The sequence below is a fragment of the Diabrotica virgifera genome, chromosome 3 (assembly GCF_917563875.1).
Source record: "Diabrotica virgifera virgifera chromosome 3, PGI_DIABVI_V3a".
Lineage (NCBI taxonomy): Eukaryota > Metazoa > Arthropoda > Insecta > Coleoptera > Chrysomelidae > Diabrotica > Diabrotica virgifera.
In genome coordinates this window covers 138,871,928-138,896,112 of record NC_065445.1, presented here as the reverse complement: position 1 = coordinate 138,896,112, position 24,185 = coordinate 138,871,928, and the positions used below count along the sequence as shown (strand labels likewise).

The 24,185-nt window shown below is 35.0% G+C and overlaps 1 protein-coding gene across 3 annotated transcripts in view; it reads right to left on the bottom strand.

Moving 5' to 3' along the window:
• Positions 1–24,185, bottom strand: part of LOC126881331 (cholesterol transporter ABCA5-like) — a 254,480-nt gene that overhangs the window by 13,770 nt on the left and 216,525 nt on the right. For all 3 annotated transcript variants that reach the window (XM_050645551.1, XM_050645552.1, XM_050645553.1), the window contains exons 21-27: positions 16,256–16,530; positions 15,589–15,732; positions 13,041–13,247; positions 10,731–10,866; positions 8,354–8,586; positions 4,143–4,234; positions 2,857–3,104 (exon numbers count right to left, since the gene is read on the bottom strand). In XM_050645551.1, coding sequence (XP_050501508.1) covers positions 2,857–3,104; positions 4,143–4,234; positions 8,354–8,586; positions 10,731–10,866; positions 13,041–13,247; positions 15,589–15,732; positions 16,256–16,530 — 1,335 coding nt within the window. The remainder of the gene's footprint in view (positions 1–2,856; positions 3,105–4,142; positions 4,235–8,353; positions 8,587–10,730; positions 10,867–13,040; positions 13,248–15,588; positions 15,733–16,255; positions 16,531–24,185) is intronic.

Genomic DNA, 24,185 nt, shown 5'->3' with positions numbered 1-24,185 from the left:
TTTGGAAATAAGAGGTGGGGGTGAGTGGGAATCTTGTTATGAAAAACTGGCTGTGAGTCCGGTTCTGCTTAATCAAATTTTGCAAACTTGGTCTTGTTGAAGACAGATCTTTTTCGTCAATGTAAAAGTTATGATTTCGAACCAACTTATTTAGTAATATGCCAGCTAGAAGTCGTTATTTAATTTTTTTCAGAAATCTAGTGTTCCTTGGAAAATATTAAATACAAATATGCATTTTTAATACCATATTACAAAATTAGACCAAATTAGCAACAGAATAGCGAAAACCGCATGTTAATACCTTTTTTCTATCTCGAGATATCTTACAAAAGGTGTAAATTTAAAAACATAACTGTTACTGTCACCGGTAAACGAAATTCATTAAAAGTAGTGTGCTATGGAAACAACAAAGAAACATTTTCCAGCTGTCAACGTATATTAGGTCTTTTCAACGCTTCTCATTTGTTTCGAGCCTCGTTCATATCTCGTATATTAATATTATACACGGATTATACGGCACATGACAGAGGCTCGAAACAAATGAGAAGCGTTTAAAAGCCCTATTACAAAGAAATAAAAACAACTATTTAGTGATGACATAAACGTTCAAATTTTTGCCCATCATTTTCGTTGCAAACATTTACTCTTTCAAGAGTAGATTGAACAGCAGTCTCAATTTCTGCTCTCGATATGCTTTGAATGGCGTTTAGTATTCTCTGGATAATGTATTCTAGAGTAGTGTATGATGGGCAACAATTTAAATATTTAGGTCGTCACTAAGTAGTTCTTTTTGTTCTGTGTTATATTTAATTTTAATAGTATTGTTTCTCTTTATATTGTTGTTTTAATTAATTTTATTTTTATACGTTGACATCTGGAAAATGTTATTTTGTTTTTTTCCACAGCACACTACTTTTCATTAACTTAGTTTACCGGTGATAGTAACAGTTATGTATAAAATTTACACGTTTCTCGAGATATCTTGAGATAGAAAAAAGGTATCGACATGCGGTTTTCGCTATTCTATTGCTAATTTAATCTAGTTTTATAAAGTATGATTAAAAATGCATACTTGTATTTAATATTTTCCAAAGAAAGCTAGATTTCTGAAAAAAATTAAATAACGCCTCCCAGCTGGCTTATTACTTATTAGGATGGTTCAAAATTATCACGCTTACATTGAAGAAAAAGATCTGTCTTCAACAAGACCCAATTTTCAAAATTTTATTTAGCAGAACCGGACTTACAGCCATTTTTTCATAACAAGGTTCCCACTCACTCCCACCTCTTATTTGCAAAGGTAGAGTTAAACTTGTTTAATCAAATATGCGCAGAATTTGATGAAGAATACAATAATCGGATTTCCAGTGCCCCTTCATTAGGAAAATTTTGTAAAATTTAGATTTTTTTATTTTTGATATTCAATTACGCCCTCTAGCGGTGAACCCACAATTATGAAAATAATTTCCAGGCTTTTCCTGAGGCAACTTTTGTTATAAAATTTTTTATTTCAAAGCTCTACTATAAACGGTTCCTGAGATATGGCCGAGAGCCATTCTTATTGGGACACCCGGTACATCTACCAAAATATACCAAATGTTATATTTTCTTTTCGTTCAAAATAGACTTGATTTATTAAAACAACTATTAAGTACACAACATACATTAAATACTTATACTAAAATTATTTTCACATACATGAAGACCTTGAGAATGAACTAAAATGGTGAAAATAAAATAAAAATTCCATTTTTATTCAGTTGCAATGCGAAGGCAAAACAATCTTATTTTTCACTTAAAATACGGAGCCCAGTCCAGCCCTCTGAATCAACGATTTTCGACTCTTGTTGGAGTCTCATCGGAGAGAACGTAGGCCTGCTTCTCCATACTTCAAGTGATCAACACCGAGAGTTTATCCCCCACACCGCAACTGACGTGAATGAACTAGGTGACTAGCGTCATCTGGCAATTGAAAGATGAAGTAGTTTTCAATCCTAATATCAATATTATTAATATGTAAAAATATTAAAACATTACTAAAAGATTTTTAAATTGAAAACTTATTGGTCCATTTCCTTGGTAACACCTCCATGGCTTCTAAAATTTGCAAGTCAGATGGATGCTGAAGCGAAGAAGACAAGCGGAAATTCAAAAAACTTACAATTCACGACCCCGTCTGTTCAGCTGGTAAATTCCAACAGAAAATGGACCTAGTGACTCAAAGAAGTAACGACCAATATAAAAATAAAATAAAAACTCCATTTTTACTCAGTTGCAATGCGAAGGCAAAACAATCTTACTTTTCACTTATAATACGGAGCGCAGTCCAGCACTCTGAATCGACGATTTTCGACTCTTGTTGGACTCTCATCGGAGAGAACGTAGGCCTGCTTCTCCATACTTCAAGTGATTAACACCGAGAGTTTATCCCCCACACCGCAACTGACGTGAATGGACTAGGTGACTAGCGTCATCTGGCAATTGAAAGATGAAGTAGTTTTAATCCTAATAGCAATATTATTAATATTTAAAAATATTAAAACATTACCAAAAGATTTTTAAATTGAAAACTTATTGGTCCATTTCTTTGGTAACACCTCCATGGCTTCTAAAATTTGCAAGCCAGATGGATGCTGAAGCGAAGAAGACAAGAGGGAATTCAAGAATTTTTGAATTCCCTTTTGAATTCCCTTTGAATTGAATTTGAACGCAAATCATCATGCCGCGCAGGGAAACAAACCGTCGACCAATTTGAATTTTTATCTGTAATGGTTTTACAGATGTGTATTTTACACAACTTGCCAATAAAACTAAAATAATAACTAGTACTTTCTAAGGCCGTAAATGTTGACTCACCTTTTTCTAATTGTTTAAAACAATTAGCTAAAGATGGAACACTTTGTTGGGGAACACTAAACACAAGTCTATCGGCGAAGATTTCTTGAAGAGCTGCGTCGGGAAATAGAGATGATATAAACTCCCGAAGTTCATCGTGTCTATCACCTGAGTCTGATGTTGGTGTCATATCTCCACCGCCCAACTTCATTTCCAACGTGTATCCAGCACCATATAAATTTTTCAGGTGTTGAGTTGAACCAAGACACCTAAAACATAATTGTGTATTAAAATTATTTTTTTTTTGTTCGTGGAAAATGTTTTTTGTATTGTATGTAGTCCAGCAGTTTTTTATCAGTTTTAATTTAGTTTGGTTGTTAAAATTATATGGGTATTTCTTTCTCGTCGATCTAGTCTGGTGAAGTTCAGATCCATTAAAACATACACTATTCCTCTATAACTCTCCCCTTCCACCTCTCCACCTCTATCACACACTATCGATGTATATTTTTATCTTGCTCTATCTGTCTCGCTCTCTTTCGTTTCTCGCTCTCTCTCTCTCTCTCTCTCTCTCTCGTCCCTCGCTTTCTCTCGTCTCTCTATTTCTCTCGTATCTCGCTCTTTTTCGTCTCTCACTCTTTCTATCTCTCGTCTCTCGCTCTCTCGAACCTCGCTTTCTCTCCCGTTCTTATTTATATACTTTTGATTGCTAACTGATCAGCTGTATTGAGTATCATATTTTCTCCATATCAGATTTAATAGAGGAGACAGTAGACCCTTTCCGAAAATCATATTGTTCTTATCTTATGATGGTTTCTGTAGTAGATTTTAATTTGTCGTTAATCATTGTGCAATATATTTTACAGATTTCACTTAATATACTGATACATGCATGGTTTTATAAAAGTTGTTTAAAGGTTTTTAAAGTTTTAAAGGTTTGTCATGTTTGAGGTATTGTGGATTCCAACATTGATTTATCACATGTAACATTCTTAAACGTAGACAGAGACTTCCATATGTTAAAAGCTCCATGTTTAGTTATCCTATTGCTTTACTCTTTTTTGTAGGGATTGCATCCATAAGTTCTTGCGCTGTTATACAGACAGTTCCATATGAAGTCTGTCGCAAGTCCTCTTCTACACAGAAATTTATACATCTACTATACTTCAGAAAAACCGTTATAGTATTCATTTCTTTCTTCCGCTTGTATTACTACTTTTGAACAACTCCTTCTAAAAAGGTTTCAATATAAAACAAAATTGAAAAAATTAAGTAAAAAATCAAAATAAAGATTAAATTAAACAAACCTTAATTCTCCCTTGACCATAATTCCTACCCTAGAACATAATGCATCGGCTTCTTCCATGGAATGTGTGGTTAAAATAGCTCCTTTTGAACCCTAAAGAGAAAAATTAGTATTAATAAACAGTGACGATAGCAAATCAAAACATGCATGTACGAAATATGTACCTTTTGTTACTGGAGATACTATCTTATAAAATTACATTTCTTACGTAATGCTTATACATATATTGTTAATAAAAAAGATCTTTAATAAGGTTCCAAGAACTTCCTCAAAATGTATCTTCTTCTCTCCATTAAGTGCCATCTTCGCGGCGGAGGTCGGCAATTATAATGACTATTCGGACTTTAGAGACGACTGCTCTGAAAAGTTCATTTGACCTACATCCGTACCATTCTCTCAGGTTGAACAGCCACGATATCCTGCGTTTCTCTATCCTTCTTTTTCCTTGAATCTTTCTCTGCATAATCAATTGGAGCAAGTTGTATCCCTCTCCACGTGTAATATGTCCGAGGTATTCTGATTTACTTGTTTTGATGGTATTTAACATTTCCATTTCTTTATTCATCTTTTTCAGAACCTCTTTGTTTTTGATGTGTTCTGTCCACGATACTTTCAGAATTCTTCTGCACACCCACAGATCAAATGATTATAACTTTTTAATTGATGCTACATAAGTCCACGCTTTCATTCCATAAAACAAAGTCGAGAAAACGTAGCACCTAGCCAACCTAACTCTTAGCTCCAACTTCCAAATCTCTTGTGCACAGCACTTTTCTCATTTTGATAAAATTTGCTCTAGGCTTTTCTATTCTGATTTTGATTTCCGGAAGTAATCAACTGTGGAATTCATCAATGTTCCAAGATATGCATATTTGTCGACTCGTTCGACATTGGATCCGTTTATGAAGAGATTCTAGTTATTTCATTGAGTTTTCGATATTCACATAAACTTTGTTTTCTTGACGTTCATTGTTAAACCGTATTCTTGTCCAAACTCCGCTATTCTGGTCACCAGCCTCTGAATATCCCCAATATTTTCTGCTAAGATGACTCCGTTTAAGTTTATTCCAGCTGTTTCACCCTCAAGAACTTTTTATAAGATCTCTTTTTAGTAGGCAGCAAAAAGAGTTGGCGACAACATGCATCCCTGTCTCACCCCACGTCTGATTTTCATTTCATCTGACAGCTGATCTTTAACAAGTACTTTTGCTCGTTGCTTCTAGTATACATTCGATATAATCCTGAGGTCATTGTAGTCTATCTTTTTTGATTTCAGGACAAGCATTAATAGTTGATGTCGTACTTTGTCAAACGCTTTATTTTATTCAATAAAACACGCATATATATCTTGTTTGACGTCCAGGTACCTTTCTACTAATATATTAAGTGAAAAAAGAGCTTCACGAGTTCCTAGGCCTTTGCGAAACCCAAATTATTATATCATTAATGTCCAAATTATTATATCTGTTTATGATATATTCCGCTATGGATGACTTCCACAGCCCGATCAAAGAACAATCTGACCCCAAAAAAAATAAAGGAAGGATGAAAATTTGGGAATAGGTAGTTGAAATTGTCTATTATTATATAAGAAAAAGTTTACAATTCTACATGCCCTCCATTTTACAAAAAGGTGAAAGATAGAAGGTGAAAAATATACATTCAAAATAAGTCCGGAATTAGATAAAATGACTAATTCTAAGCAACTTTTGTTCTATAGAGTTTTTTCCCTAAGTCAATACTTTTCGAGTTATTTGCAAGTTAATATGTTCATTTTTAACAGAAAAAAAACATGTTTTTGGACGGTTTTTCGGAGATAACTCAAAAAGAAGCAGAGTTGTATCTAATGAAAAGTAGGTTCTTCTTCGTCAAATTCCAAATCGAATATTTTAATGTGAAATAACGCAAAAACGGAGCACTTTTCGGGGAAAATTCATTTTAATTTTTTTAAAGTGTTTAAAAAAAGGTTTATTTTTGTTTTCTAAAAAAAACTTGTAGCATTAATAGTAAGTGAGTAATGCTCAAAATATTGTTGGTCCCTTTTATATTTTGGTAAAAAAATCGCGAAAATCACCCCCTAATTAGCATCACAAATAAGTTTTATCATTACCACCTCACAATTTACTTTGCTTATTTATTATTTACATGATCTGTAAGTTTCATCGGTTCAAAGTGCTTATTTTTGAAAAAGCGGTAGTTAAAATGGCTTGAACAAGTAACTAATCACGAGTTTCGGCAAATTTTGAACAGCCATAGCCTAACCAACTTTTGTCTAACAAGAAAACAAAAAAGCAAAAATATTCAGAAAAGCAAAACGTACATTTTATTACTCTTTAAGATTTTCGGTATTACTAATAATTGTTAAGTTAATTCCGTGAACAATTCCATTTTTTTTTCAAAATTAAAAAAAGTGTTTTATTTTAAACCCTATTTTTTCAAAAATAAGCACTTTGAACCAATGAAATTTATAGATAATATAAATGATACATAAGTAAAGTAACTTGCGAAGCGGTAACGATTAATTTTATCTGGGAAGCTAATTAGGGAGTGATTTTCGCGATTTTTGTACCAAAAAATAAAAGAGACCAACAATATTTTGAGCGTAACTCACTTATTTTTAATGTTAAAAGTTTTTTTAAAAAACAAAAATAAACCTTTTTTTAACACTTTAAAAAAAGTTGTAATGAATTTTCCCCGAAAAGTGCTCTGTTTTTTGTTTATTTCACATTGAAATATTAGATTTGGAATTTGACGACGAAGAACCTACTTTTCACTAGCTACAACTCTGCTCCTACTGGGTCTGCAAATCACACGCGTACACCATTTTTTTCAATTTTTTATAAGCTATGTTTTTACTAGGAATATTTTTTTCGCTAGAATACTTACTTTTTGAGTTATCTGCGAAAAACCGTCCAAAAACTCTGCTTCTACTGGGTCTGCAAATCTCACGTGTACACCATTTTTTTCAAATTTTTATAAGCTATATTTTTACTAGGAATATTTTTTTCGCTAGAATACTTACTTTTTGAGTTATCTGCGAAAAACCGTCCAAAAACATGTTTTTTTTTGTTACAAATGAAAATATTAAGCAACAAATTAAAAATGACTTAGTGAAAAAACTCTATAGAGTAAATGTTGCTTAGAATTAGTAATTTTATCCAATTCCGGGCCTATTTTAAAGGTATATTTTTTCACTCCCGAGAAAATATTTTTCACCCTGTATTTCCTAATTTTTGCAAAATGGAGGGGATGTAGAATTGTAAACTTTTTCTTATATAATAATAGACAATTTCAACTACCTATTCCCAAATGTTCATCCTTCCTTTATTTTTTTGGAGGTTTTCGTAAAATTTTGTGTTCCTTGATCGGGCTATCACTAGCAACTTTAGCACATGGGACATTAAGGTAATGGTGCGGTAGTCGCCGCATTTTCTTGCGTTTTTCTTTTTAGGGAGACAAATAATAAAGATCGACGTTAACCATTCTTTGAGTAATATGCCTGAGCTATAAATCTTTCTCTAAGCTTTCTCTTTTCAAAGAGATAAAGGGCACCTGTCATGATTTACAAAAAAACTGCATGTATGGACTGCAAGAAAAAAGAAGTCGATTATGTTGTGAAACAAAACAAAACTATAGACAAGGGCCACAAAAGATAAAATGGTGAATATTAACATATGAAAACGAATTAATGAAAAAATTGGTTGAAACGAAAGGAATCCTAAAAAGATTTGAAGAAATATGGTTAGTAGTATAAAATATACTGCAACTGAAATACTTGGAAAAGCAGAATAGAAATTAAACAAAAACCTATTTATGGGCAAACAAATTTCGACTAGAAATTAGACAACTAAAGGCCTTGTTATGTAATTAATTAATTAACTTATGTGTTAAGTTTATGTACAAAATGGCAATAATATTAGGGCAAAAGCAAAGAGAATGATGATGCCTTTGTACTGTTGTGCGTAATATATAGACATATCCAGATTGTCAAGGCTTCTATCTTTTTGATGTCGTTTTTCTTTGTCACCATCCATAATTCCCCTGTAATAGTGATACAACATAATGTGTCAAAGGTCGTATTTTCAATCGTATACCAAATGTGTCAACAGCAGAATACTTATTTTATTTTCATAAATTCAATACAGGATTTTCCAAAATCATACATATGATGAGTACATACATGATACGATAAAATAAATAAACGATAATTACCTGAAAACTGGCTAACACAGTATCCCACAAGAACCTCTTACTCCTGGGGTCCATACCCGTACTTGGTTCGTCTAAAAGTACTACTTTTGGATTGCCGACCATGGCCATGGCAAAACTAAGTTTTCTTCTCGTACCACCTGAACACTGATGAGTCTGCTTATCTGCGTGTTCGTGGATTTGAAGTCCACTCAAATACGAATTGACTAGACGTGAAATGGATTGATAAGGCACACCTAATTTAAAAAATAGTACTTAAAATAATGTGGTGTATAAAATAATTGATACTAAATATTTTAAACAACTCGACATAGATCAAAAAGACATTCGTTGCATAGAAGCTCTTTACTGGAATCAAACAGCTGTCGTCAATGTGGATAATGAAACAACGCAAGCTCAAAAAATTCTCAGAGTTGTAAGACAGGGATGCATTCTCTCCCCACTACTGTTCAATTTATATTCAGAAAGTATCTTCCAGGAAGCTATTGAGGAATGCGAAAGCGGCATTAAAGTAAATGGTGCTTGGATCAATAAAATACGATATGCGGATGACTCGGTCGTAATATCTCCAATAAAATTGGAGAACATATCGAGAACAGGGGACTTAGCATCAACATAAAAAAGACGAAGTTCCTTATAATCAACCGTCAGTTATGACAACATCAAAATGCAAGACTAATCTTTTTCTCATGGGCATCTTTCAGTGCGTCACAGTTCTTCGATTTCTTTCTAACGCATTAAATTGTATGTGACAGAAAAAAGGCACGTCCGTGATTACAGACACTCATAACATTTATTCTAGTTATCGATAGACGGCGCTATAATCGAAAAAAAATTATTTACGAATTATATAATATATCTACGAATATAATCTGTACAATTTATAAGACTATACAAATAAAAAAAATACCATTTTATAAATGCAATAAACACAATTGATTTGTTTTTTTGCCAAATTGTAAATAAAATGTGGCAGCTGTCAGATTTAACTAAAACGTCATGTTAGAATAAATGTTATCAATGTGTATTATCACGGACTTACCTTTTTTTCTATCATTTGTGACGCACTGAAAAATGACTATGAAAAGGACTATAGCCTATAACAATCAAGATGTAGGTAGAGCGCGTAAGAAAATTTAAGTACCTGGGAACCTACTATGTGGAGACTGGATGTCGGATATGGAAATTAAATGTCGGATAGAAAGGGCCAGAAGTGCATTCATGAAATTCAACATCGTCATCAAATCAGACCGTTTCAGATCAAGCAGGTATGTATAAAAATTACCACAAATCAGAACAATCTGTTCAAAAATAAAAAGAGAAAAGCGAATAGTAATTTTCCATGGAAATGTTTATCGTAGACTGAGACACAGGATTCGGCTAGTATGATAGCGGGGCATTCTAAATTAATCCAATAGGGAACTTGCACATTTTTTTTATTACATAATAATGTTCAGTTTTGTATAAAAATGAAATTTCCAAAATTTCACGCTTCAAAAACTCATAACTTAGAAGTACAAATTTAAAGTCTTCGTTATCTTAAAATAGTTCAAACAACCCGTGACGTCACAGAGTTTAACTATGTGGTTCCGTTTATGGTTATATTTACGTATATTCTTCTTCTTCTTCTTCTTTAGTTTATTGGCCTCCACCTACTTAGGTATTTGGCCAGCTCGTCGTCGGAGAATAAAGGAAAAATATGTACTTATATTCTAATGACATTTATCGTATGTCGTTGTAATAATATATACCAGTTTGTTGAGATTGGAGTTTGATACAGTTTTTGAAAGAAAGGAAGGAAGGTTTACTATTGAAAATAAAACCATTTTGTAAAAGTACAAATTTTCTATGAATAGTTCAAACGATCAAAAACACTTTTAACGTCACATAACTGTATTTTTTACTGACGTTTATAATGTCTAATTTAAAATTATATATAAAATTGGTGTAGAATGTAAACATACAACCCCGTGACGTCACGACGCGTTTTGGGGTGGCTGGTATAAGTTGAATTTTTAGTCGTCTTAAGGGGCCAAACGAAAGACAAACAAAACTTTTTTATCTTTGATACAGGTTCTAAATTATGTTCTGTTGTGATTTACACCATTTTTTTCGAATTTAAAATTTTATGCAAGTTTCCTATTGAAGCAAATCTAATACAATGCCATTCTCTGTACAGCTCCCGGAGCGAACCATGGTCGGTGAGAGAGATCCTCTCTGCGTAAAGTTTAGTATACCCAATACGATCGACGACAGCGTCTGTCACCGGCCATGGTTCGTTCTGGAAGTTGTAGTACCTTTTAGTCTCTAGACTCTAGATAGTATCATATTACGTAAATATCAAGTTTAAAAGAATGTAACATGTGAAAATAGAACTAACCCCTTATGGAAGCATAAACTTCTAAGTGTTCTCTAACAGTAATGTTTTTCCACAAAGCATCATGTTGTGGACAATAGCCCAGCAGTTGAAATGCAGAATTCATATTTGATGTTATACTGTTTCCTGCTATTTGAACCTAAAATAAAAAACTGGTCAAATATATAGCTAAATAGCAATAAATGTAGAATCTAAAAATTAATTCATATTCTATTTTATTTATAAAACTTATTCATATGTTATATAGATTTCCAAAAAGCACATTTGACAGAGTTCAACATGATAAACCCATACATGCATTGAAACACGTACACCTAGATCAGACAGGGATGCGTGCAGTCGCCACTATTATTTAAAAAATACTTCTAACTAATATTTCAGGAGGCACTATGATAAACAACTGAAGGTGTAAGGATTAGAGGGAGCATCATTAATAACATAAGATTTGTTGACGATACCGCAATCATGGCAGAGAATATAGAATATTTACAAATTCTTTTAGAAATCATTAATACAGAAAGCAGAAAGATGGGACTAACAATGAATGTAGAGAAAACCAAGTACATGGTGATCTCGAAAATCCCTGTTGACAACATACATCTGACATTAGAAGGTCGACAAGTACAAATACCTCGCAGCAATTAAAAACTCACAGTTAGATCAAGATGATGAGATAAAGGTCAGAATAGAAATAGCTTGAAAAGGATTTATAAAATATAAGTTAATATTTACAAATAAGAAATTGAATATGGCTATTAGATTGAGGTTCGTCGAATGTTATGTTTGGTCGTAACTACTATATGGGGTAGAAGCTTGGACCCTGAAAGGCCAATCCCTAAAAAATTGGGAGGCATTCAAAATGTGGATACATAGGCGTATTGAGAAAACTCCTTGGACTACGAAAGGCTCAAGCGAAGACGTGTTAAGACAAATTGGACATTTCAGAAAGCTTATGAACACAACCAAAATAAGAAAAATATCGTATCTGGACCACGTACTTCGAAACGATACAATACTTTCTGCTACACGTCATCATACCGTACTGAAAAACTACCCATCAAACGTGGAGTGCGACAGGGTTGTGTTTTGTCACCCATTCTCTTTAATCTGTGCTCTGAAGAAATCTTTAGGGAGGCTTTGGACGACAGACAAGAGGGGGTAAGACTGGGCGGAGAAGTAATCAACAATATAAGATACGCTGACGACACAGCCATTCTGGCAGAAAATTTAGAAGATCTTCAGACATTAGTAAATCTAGTCAGTAAAGCAAGTTATCAGTGAGGCCTAAAAATCAATATTTCAAAGACAAAGTGGATGGCAGTTGGAAAAATAAATGTAGATCAAGGTGTGCTTTCTCTTGATGGAGAGGAGATAGAACGGGTAAACCATTTTAAATACCTTGGCAGTTGGTTAAATGTAAATTGTGACTGTGATGAAGAGATAATAACTAGGATTGAGATACCATGTAAGGCTTTTATGACCTCGAAACGAGTTTTATGTAACCAAAGCCTGTCGATGAATATTCGCAAGAAGGTCCTAAAATGTTACGTGTTGTCTATACTATTGTATGGTTGTGAGACATGAACGTTAAAAACCACAATGCTAAATAAATTAGAAGCATTCGAATTGTGGTGTTATCGACGAATCCTAAAGATCCCGTCCCCCGTCCCCGTCCCCATCATAAAGAAGAGAAAAACAGAATACTTCAGCCATATAATTAGAGGACTTAAATAAAAGTTGTTCCATTTTATCTTTTCCCATGCGTCATGATTCATTTTCAAACAAATTAAATCAAAACATAAAGTGAAACGTACGTTGATGTATATAGTATACAGTATACACAATGAATATACACATCGACGTAAGTTTCACTTTGTGTTTTGTCTTAATTTGTTTGAAAATGAATCGTAACGCATGGGCAAACATAAAATGGAACAACTTATACCATCTCTTCGCCTTTAGACAATGGTGTGGTTCTACGGTAGAAGAACTATTTCGCGCAGCAGCCGATAGAGAGAGGTTTCAGGAACTTGTGAACATGACCACGGCCAACGTCTGAATACGGACACGGCACCTGAAGAAGAAGAAGAAGAAGACACGGCATCATGCAAGGAAGAGTAGAGAAAAGAAAAGGCTTGGGAAGAAAGAAGAAATCTTGGTTGAGAAATATTAGAGATTTGACTAACCTCAGTGTTAAACAGATAATTCTCGTTGCAAAAGATATAGAAGCGTTTAAAGAACTGATCGCCAACCTTCGTTAGAAGACGGCACACTAAAAAGAAGAAGAAAAATTAATGAATTTGCTATACTTACTCGCCCCCTAGTCGGAGCTTCTTCGGCTGTAATTATCTTCATTGTGGTGGTTTTTCCAGCACCATTGTGACCTAAAAGGCCGAAGACTTCACCGGCATCTACGGCTAGGGAAAGAGACTTAACTGCTATTTTCGTTGTCTCAGATTCTTCTTCTGATTTACAGCATGTACATCTGAGTTCGCTTTTAATATACTCTTTATGTAAATTCTAAAAATACAGTATTTAATCGTTATTAAGTTATAGAAATATACAGTTCATACTAACAATGTATTACTCGTTACTTAGTTTATCACCGTAAGTTTCAATTTTAAAAATGATTAACGAATTATTATAATTCTTATTAATGACATATTTTTCTTTTCCTTTTGGCATGATAACCCTGGATGGATATTTGCCTGTCTGGCTATGTCCTTTCATTCAGATCTCTTTTGTGCCCTTCTTCTCCATTGAATTATACTCATGGTTTTAAGGTCGTTTTCCATGTCATCCAACCCTCTCGTTATGGGCCTTCCTTTTTTTCTTCCTATCGGTTCCATTGTAATAACTTCTTTGTTGTTCTTGCATTGTCATTGTCTCTGGATATGTCTCAGCCTTCATTCAATTCATTGCCCTTCACTCAATTCATTACCCTCGTCATTTTTCCTGATTCTCCATGTGCCGTCTTCCTCTTGCACCGGGTCATATACTTTTCTCAGTATTTTTCTTTTTTCGTCATTACCGAGGATTCACAACCATAGGATACTGCGGGTCAAATCAATGTTCTGTAGCTCGTCATTTTGGTTCCTAGTACCGGGTACTTCCAGAGGATATTTGAGGAGGTTTCCTCCTGCTCATCGTATAGACGACATTGTGGGCCATCTGCTAATCCAAGCAGTTGTAGATGCCGTCTAAGTCTACACTGGTCGTTAAGCATATTCATCACCAGACAGCATACTCATCACCAGACAGTTTATAAGGAGAAGTTGAGCTGTACGACTTTTGGATGATCCCACTATCTGGACCTTAACCTATCTCATACCTACACAACTGTCCCAGAAGTCTTGGATTCTCCGCAAAAGGAACTCCTCGAGACTACGTCGACCAGCACTGAAGGGTACTCCAATCGCAGATTCGAGTCCCACGGGCAGAGTAGATAAGCCGCCTTGTCTTGCCATGACGTCATCCCGTTAGTTCCCTTTCACACTTTGTATACGGTACCCATAATAAGTGGACTCTTACAATTATATTGTAAGTATTACCTCATATTGTAATTTTATATAAGGAATAAATTTTTAATAGTGTTATCATCATCATCAGTAGCTGGACAACCCTTTTTGGGTCCTGGCTTGTTCTAGAATTTTCCGCCATTCTGTTCTGTTCCTTGCTTTGTTCTTCCAGTTGGTAATCTCAAGTGTTTTCAGATCTTGTTCCATGTATATAAGTTTGGGTTTTCCCTTTGACCTTCTCCCCACTCTGGTGTCTGCCTCATTATATGTTTCGGTGTTTCAGTCTCCAACATCCGTTCAATATGGTCCATGTTATGACGTCGAGTTCGTTGTATGCTGCGTATAGTTCAAAATTATATCTTCTGCGCCATACGTCATTTTCTTTCACCCCCTTATAAATGTGTCTAAGGTTATACAGTTTTATAATAATAATAATAATAATAATATCGTATGGCATATTTGCCGGGGAGATCCTTTCGGAGAGGTTCCGGCGCCACTTGCATATTTAAACCTGTTTGAAGAAGCCAGTGTCGACGCTCAGACTAGCTCAGGGGGACCGACGGCTTAACGTACCCTCTGAGGCTCGGTGAACGACTCGTATCATTTTTAAAAATGAAAATGTCGCTGTTGGTGTCAAGATTCGAACTCGTGCGTTGTGGCTTCTGAGGCCGGTATCTTGTTGCTGAGCTACGACCGTCCGTGCAGTTGTATAACTTGCATACATTCAATTTCTAATTACTGTCGTTATGTCCTCTATCTTCCTCCACTTTTTTGTTGGGTTTCTGCTGGCATCTATTTCTATCTATTAAAATTCTCTGGGAAATCTTTTTGTTTCCGTTTTCTACTGCTTGTTTTATTTCACGGCATGTTTGAAATGAATAAGCATTAAGGGGTAGGCGCAAAAGTTTGGTCCAATGCTATTCAAATGCATTCATTTTTATCGAATCCTGAGAAAACTAATAAATATTTTTGAAAAATTTAAACCCAGAATAAAAGATATTATTACCGAGGGCCGAAAATCCCTTAGAATAAACAAAATTTCTTTTGAATGAAATATTTGAAATTAAAAATCACACTAAATATTCTTTTTTTTTTCACTTCTTTAATTTATTAAAATAAACATTATAGAAGTTTTCAATGACTTTCGACCCTCGGTAATAATGGAATCTTTCATTGTGCGTTTAAATTTTTCAAAAATACTTTTAAATATTAAAGCATTTAAATAGCATTGGACCAAGATTTTGCGCCTATCCCCTTAAACGAATTATTTTCTATTATCTACTTTATATACATTCATACTATAGTACACAATAAATATGAATTTTTCAAACCTTGTTACTTACCTCTACCATAACGACTGGTGGGTTTATAATGTGATTGTGCATTAGATTTTTCACTTTTTGTCTTTCAGCTTTAACATCTTGGTCTTCATTTTCACCAATATCGCTGGCTTCATTGGCATCTTCCGTGAAATCATCCACAACTTTCTAAAAAATAAAATTGTGAATAATAATTTCATATTAAAACTGAAACAATTTGGAAGAAAAAAAAACGATAAGAGCCTTAGCAACAAGAAAAACGTTACATTTTGTACGGCATACTCCACATCTTCAGAATTGGAAAGGAATGGAGATCTTAAGTCGCTATAACGGCCAATGATTAGCTCGCTAAATTCCTGATATCGCTGAGTTGAGCACATCAGCCTTCAACTAAGAAGTTGCGAAGAAGTATCAAGATTGCGGGATTCAAATATCTTCAGAACAAGACCAAAGAATACCTGCATGTAGGTGCTTTCTCAGATTCGAATTAGACCCAATGAAAATGGTACCCAGTATAACAATCTCTATACATATTTGCATATACTTCTTACAGACTTCTGCGGATCATGTAAATATGCACAATTGCAATGAAATTTTAAATTAAATAGTGGATAATGTACATAAATAATATGGGAATCATATAAATAAGCATTTACTATTTTTTAAAAATAAATTATCATTTTGCACATACCTTTCGAAACTTAAATATATCTCTCGCTTTTCCTCCATTCTTCTTAATATCCACTATAAGAAGTATAAAGAACCAAAACGGAATATGTAAAATTAATCCCACAAACATAACGACTATTTCTATTGTCATGTAATTTTTTAATGTAAGTTCTGTACAACCGAAATTGCTCTTGCAAGCCAAATCAACTCTTTGTACAAAATAGATGATTGCGTAAGGAAGATACATGGTGTTTAGGAGAGAACAGACTATATGAAGTATTAGAGCTACATTTCCACCTAAAAAAACACAAATTAAATTATTATTTCAAACTTAACTTTTCTTATAAAGTATACTTTATCTATTCCAAATGATGGTCGCCAATGTGAGTTCATTATACTATTGGCTATAAATTAAGTCAATACGCGCAATCTTTGAAGGGTAGTGAAGCGATCTTTGGGGTTCAAATGGGGTAGTGAAGCGCAATACATGATGCTGTTTCCAGTTAGCATCTTTAGCCTCTCCTACTCAATTCCTATCCTCACCTCCACGAAGTGCGGCTTTGGCTGCACGGGTGAACCCCGGAGAACCTGAGCAACCCTGCTGGAGATTGGGTAACCAACCCCAGTGGAAGGCAGGGTTAGGGCTGACGAGGAAGGGAGAAATGGTCCTCCGAAAAGCGGGTTTTGCTATGGAGCAGCAACCCATACAAGGAAAAAGAAAGACGCTACGAATCGAATGCTATGGCCTCGGAATAGACATGAAACACGGATTAGACCCAAGCTACGAAATACGGACGTTCTTTTAGGCACATGGAACGTGCTAAGCTGGTTCAGGCCCGGAATTGCAACACATGCCATAAAACAGCTTCAAAATATAAGATGGACATAACAGCGATCCAGGAAATGAGATGGACAGGATCGGGAAGCCTGCAAATGGAAAATTCCTTGGTTTTCTGGTCAGTAGAAGAGGAAAGGCACGAATATGGATGTGGGTTTGTAGTTAACGGAAAACTCAAGTCTACCATAATTGATTTCAAACCAATCAACAAGCGCACATGTTCTCTAAGGCTTAAAGGAAAATGGTTTAACCTAACCCTCTTCTCAACCCACGCACCAACTGAAGAAGCAAATGAAGACGACAAGGAGGAATTTTATGAAATTCTAGAACAACAGTACAGAACGGCACCCAGACACGACGTTAAAATCATAGTGGGAGACTTCAATGCCCAACTAGGTAAAGAGGACCATCTTAGAGCGGTGATCGGCACACATAGCTTACACGATAACACCAATGATAACGGATCAAGACTGGCAGAGTTCGCTGTAGCCAACAATATGGTAGTGAAAACTACATAGTTCCAAAGGAAAAATATACATAAAGAACGGGTGTCAAATGACGGAATCACACGAAACCAGATAGACCACGTGCTCATCCACGGAAGACACTCTAGCAATATCATCGGCGCACACAGTTTGAGGGGAGCAGAAAGTGACTCTGACCACTTCCTGGTCAGAATAAAAATGAGAACAAGGCTAAACACGAGACATCCAAACCAACGCCAACAAGGAAACAGATGGGACATTTCAAGGCTTGATCTACCTGATAATGAACGCCAACATCAGTTACTGATCCAAAATAAATTGCAGACACTGGAAGAAGAAGAAACATCAACACCAGAATTGACCATAGACCAGAAATGGCAAAATATAACAAACGCCATAGAAAGCGCCGCAGCGGAAACTATAGGGAAACAAAGGAATAACAAGAAGAAAAACCAGTGGTTTGACCAGGAATGCGAACAAAGCTTACAGCAGAAAGCAATCAAGAGGTTGGAGTTACTAACACGACCTACAGAAGAGAACAGGGAAGACTACAACAGAGTAAGGACTCAAACGAGAAGACTTTTGAGAAGAAAAAAGAATCAGTACCTAGAAGCACGAATACAGCAACTCGAGGAGAAACATAGAACCGGTCAGTCTAGACAGTTTTATAGGGACCTAAAAACAATGACGGGCAACACGATCAACAGGCCAAGATTTATAAAATACGATGCAGAACAATTGCTCACAGACGACGAAGAGATAAGCCGTCAATGGAGAAAGTATTTTGAGCAACTCTTAAATACAGAAAACCACACGACAGGGCAACAAACACAGTACCAGTTAGCCGAACCTGAAATACCAGGGCCCACACTAGCTGAAGTAAAGTCCGCAGTTTCGTCCCTAAAAAACCATAAAGCCCCAAGCCCAGACGGCATACAGGCGGAACTATTAAAAAAGGGGGAGACAAACTACATCTTGAGATATATCATCTTATAAGAGAAGTCTGGGAAAGAGAAGAAATACCGAAACACTGGCATGAAAGCCATATAATACCTATTCACAAGAAGGGAGACAAACAAATATGTCGGAACTATAGAGGAATATCGTTAATTTATACGACATACACGATTATATCCATAATACTGTTTAGAAGACTAACTCCATACGCAGAGGAAATAATAGGTGACTACCAAAGCGGATTCAGACCGGGAAGGTCGACCATAGACCAGATCTTCGTCCTACGCCAGGTGTTGGAAAAAACTGGGAATTCAACTGCGATGTACACCAAATCTTCGTGGACTTCAAACAAGCTTACGATTCTGTTAGCAGAGAAGCATTGTGGGAGACTATGGTAGAAATGGGAGTACCTGGAAAACTGGTACGATTAGCAAAGGTGAGCACTGAGAATGCTCCCGCACGAATCAGCATTGGCAGCACCACCTCGGAAGAATTCCTCATTGACACCGGACTTAGACAAGGAGATCCTCTCGCCCCCCTGGTGTTTAACTTCGCACTGGAACATGCAGTAAGGAAAGCTCAGCCACAACTGACAAACGGATTTGCCGCCCAAGGATCAAAATACTATTAGCCTTTGCGGATGACGTGGACACAATTGCACAATTCACCAGAGATGCAAAAGAAGTTTTCACCCTATTCGAGAACGGAGCCAAGGAAGTTGGTCTTAAGATCAACGAGGACAAGACCAGATACATGGTGGTTACGAAGAACCCAAGACCAAGGGTTAGACAAAACGTAACAATTAATGAATACAATTTTGAAGTCGTCAAAGAATTTAAGTACCTGGGAGCGATCATAACATCTGAAAATAAATATGAAAAGGACGTGGCAGCCAAGATCATTGCAGGAAACAGGGCATATTACTCATTAAGGACCCTACTTCAATCAAAAATACTCTCAAGACCAGCAAAAATAAGAGTATATAAGACAATAATTCGTCCCACAATAACGTATGGAAGCGAAACATGGACTCTGAATCAGCGGGAAACAACAAAATTACTGGTACTTGAAAGAAAGATACTGCGGACTATCTATGGGCCTTGTAGAGAAGAGACAACAGGAGAATGGAGAAGAAGACACAATGATGAACTCCAGACAATATATGGAGATGAAAACATAGTACGCTACATTAAAGCAAACAGAATACGATGGGCGGGTCACGTACTAAGATCAAGTGACGAAAGACTTCTAAACGCCACATTCTGGGAAAGGCCCGATGGAAAAAGGTCAGTTGATCGCCCAAGAAAGAGATGGAAGGACGCAGTAGCCAGTGATCTACGCAAAATGGGAGTACAGCAATGGGAAATAGCTGCTCAGGACCGACAACAATGGAGGGAAATAGTAAACGCGGCCAAGACTCACATAGAGTTGTAGAGCCAAATGATGATGATGACGCAATCTTTGAGTTTGCATTTAATTGATGCTAGAAAATGTGGGGCAACCGGTTTCGAAGCTTACATTATTTGCCTCATCATCAGGCCCAGTACATACATAGTCTTCCATAAATTACAAACTACAAGCTAAAATTAAAAAAAAGACAAATATATGTATATAGAAAACAACTACGTCTTAATTTAAAAAAATACAGTAAAAGCAAACAACTGTAAAGTATTGAATTGAGTAATCGAGTAGACATTAAAGTGTACCTATATTGAGACATTTTGCCATTTGGAATGACCAATCTGATGAGAATTGCGTGATATTCAATTCTTTACAGTTGTTTGCTTTTACTGTATTTTTTTAAATTAAGACATAGTTGTTTTTTATATATATTTTTGTCGTTTTTATAATTTTAGCTTGTAGTTTGTAATTTATGGAAGACTGTGTACTGGGCTTGATGATAAGGCAAATAATGTAAGCCTTGAACAACCGGCTGCCCAAATTTTTTAACATCAATTAAATGCAAACTCAAAGATTGCGAATATTTACGTAATTTATATCCAATAGTTTACCTATTCCATTACCTAGATAATATTTTTAAGATCTCGCAGTTAGACCATAAAGAAAATGTAAATTTCAAATGTCTAACCTTAACCATTCCTAAGTACCAATAAAAGGAGAGTTTTTATTTAAATTAAAGCGGCTCGATTTCTTTTTGTTCATTTGGCACTAAAATATTCAAATTGCGATACGTAACAATTAAGTATCCTACATACAAACATAAATAAAAATCACAATAATTGATGTTTTAATCGTTGGGCTTAAAAGTGTTCATATACTAACACAGAAATTTCTTTTTATAAAATTTGATTTATTATTCACTATACATAGAACCTTCCGAGGGCGATACGATTATTCGCTGTGTGCAAGTACTTGGAGGCGATACGAGAAACGATCGTGCGCGAGTAGCGGAGAAATCTTGTAACTTTCTTAGCATATTTCGTAAATAGTTCATGTTGTCAATTGAAATTGTCATATTGACATATTTCATACCTACTGTCATTGAAGAAAATGGGATTTCGCAAATGCAGTCGCAAAATTATAAATTGTAAAAATACAACAAAAAATTGTCAATTTATGTTCTATTCGTTTCCAACTTCTAAGCATAAATTAATACAAAGAGAAAAGTGGATTTCCATCATAATAAAGCAGAAGTAAGTAACATAACCTAAATAAGGCAATCTTACGCCCGATTTTATAATCAATTTGAAGTGAACATTAAATAAACGTTCACTTTAACTTAACACTTTAACCTCAAAATCAATTTCATTGTTTAGATTTAATTTTTTTGAACTTTAAAAAATCCTGAATATTTCTTCAAGTTCGGGTTCTTCTGAAGACCGTCCAAAAGTTTACAGAGAAAGAATTAATTTAATTAATTCAAACCAATATGATGATGTGTTTCTTTGAAAGGTTTGGATTGACAAAAGATACAGTTATGCACCCTTAAATCTCAAAATAAGCCTCAGTTCCGGCGATTACCTCTTCATTAGTGCTAAATTTCTTTCCAGCGAACATTCTCTTGAGGTCAGCGAACAGGTGGTAGTCGCTGGTAGCCATATCTGGTAAATACGGTGGCTGCGGAAGCGATTCGAAGCCCAATTCATAAAATTTTGCCACCGTTTTCATTTATTTGTGACACGGTGCATTGTTTTAATGACAGCACTTTCTTCTTCTTCAAATGGGGCTATTTTTTCGCTTTTTCGCTATTTCGTCCTTCAAATGTTCCAATAACGCAATGTAATAATCGTTAGTCGCTGTTAATGGTTTTTCTTTTTTTTTTAAGATATTCGATGAATATTATACCATGCGCATCCCAAAATAATGATGCCATAATCTTGCCAGCCGATTGATGCTTCTTTCCACGCTTTGAGGTCGGTTCACCGCGTACAGTCCACTCGACTGACTGTCGATTGGACTCCGGTGTGAAATGATGTAATTAATTTTATCCATTGTAACATATCGATGCAAAAATTCGGTTTTATTGCTATTGAACAACTTCAAACACTCGTGTTGTTTTTGATCGATTGCGAGCTCTCGCGGAGAGTTTACCCATTGCTCAGAGTTTACAAAAATATTCATGCACAATATATCCAACACGTTAATTTGATACCTTTAGAATCTCAGCTATCTTGAACACCTTCACTTTACGTTCATCCAAAATTATTTTGTGTACTTTTTTTTGTTTTCGTCGGTAACAGCCTCTTTGGGGAGTCCACGGCGTACATCGTCCTCGGTGCTCATTTCGCCTCGTTTAAACTTATCAAACCACTTCTCAACGGTGATTTTCTTGTTGCAGAGTCCGAATAATGAATATCAAGTGAATACTTGGCATCAACAGTATTTTTTTTTCGCCAAAAAGTAATGCTTTTTTAAGACATGAAATTCCTTTTTATCCATTTTTTATCCATAACTAATAGTTGGACAGTTATCAAATTAATACACGCATCTTTTAAAGGTTAGGGAAGGCTAAAAATCATATGGATGTAATACCAGTAGGGCCATATACAGTGATGAGTGCGCTAATAACTGGCAAAATAACGCATAAGATGGAAAACATAATACATTGTGAAATAAAAAGAGATAAAACTAGTAGAGGTGAAAATTATCGATATAAACGTATAAATTAACACTAAATTACATAGTTTCCCACCTTTAGACGTCTGTGACAGAAGTATTTTATAAAATTCTCCTGTCACAGCAACAGTGGCATACTCCTCCGATACGTCTAAAGGTGGAAAACTATGTAATTTAATGTTAATTTATACATTTATATCGGTAATTTCCACCTCTACTAGTTTCATCTCTTTTTACTTCACAATCTATTATGTTTTCCATCTTTTGCGTTATTTTGCCGGTTATTAGCGCGGTCATCAGTGTACAGTGGTTATTAGGACAACAAAATACGTTGTGAAATAAAAAGAGTAGAGGTGGCAAATTATCGGTATTAACCATAAGACATTACCATTTACGATATTTTCCCACCTTTACACGTTAGTTAAGGGCTAGTTGACTTTAGTCATACGTATGACGTAAACGTGAAATTAATATTTTTTTAATTTTATCATTTTGACGGAGCTGTTAGAACAAATAAAATGAGTGAGTTTGGAAGGAGGGCTAGTGAGTTAATAATTTTACTTTAATTTTTAAAATATTGTTGTTTAAAAACTAATTTAAAAATTAAACATACAGTTTTCCCATTCCCTCAGGCAAAAAATATACCTTGTCATATTTTGACGTTTATTTGTGTCAGTCGAAACGAAAAAAAGCTAACGTCCAAAGGTGGGAACTATTGTAAGTGGACATGTTTTATAGGTTAATACCGATAATTTCCCACCTCTACTAGTTTCATCTCTTTTTATTTCACAACGCATTATGTTGTCTATCTTTTGCGTTATTTTGCCGCTAGTTACAGTACAATGACCGCTACCATCCAGTAAATTCTACCACGTGGAGTCAACACGAGTCTACCGCTTAAACATTCTGGACCTAATTGCGACGTATTGGACAGCAAGATCAGCAGATTATAAAATTATAAAACACCATGTAAAAATCAATATTTTTCAGTCTGATTTTAAATTATTGAGTTGTATCTAAAATCTTTGTTTGTCGAAATAAAAGTTTTAATTGTGAAGTTTAGTTTTTTAAAAACGTGTTTTTCCAAAGAACATTCATAATTGGCGCAGAGTCAGTACGGAAGTGGAAGAGTCTTTACAGATCCTCGTCACTTTTAAGTGTTTGTCCACTGTTCCAAGAACCAGCCCCAGAGAAACCGTTGCAGAGTTCACCCGAGGGAATTAGCAGTTAGGAGCCTTCAGGAGCAAAGGAATGCACATCGGCATCGTCTTTATCCAGTAAGCGATTTTTATTATTACTTAGAATTAAGAAGATTAATTTTTGAAAGAGATATTATTAAATCAGACTCCTCTGAGTCCTTAGATTCAATCAGAGCTAGATTAAGAAGATAAAAACAAAGATTTGAATAAATTAATAGAAAAATTAAAATAATTTAGAAATATCTCCTCTAAGTCCTTAGATTGACTTTAGAGCCAGATTTAGAAATTTATTTAAAGAAAAATTTGAATAGCTTAATAAATACTCTATATTAATAAACACTAGAGATTAATAGATAAATAATAAGCAGTTTAAGATTGATATATTTGAAATTACTA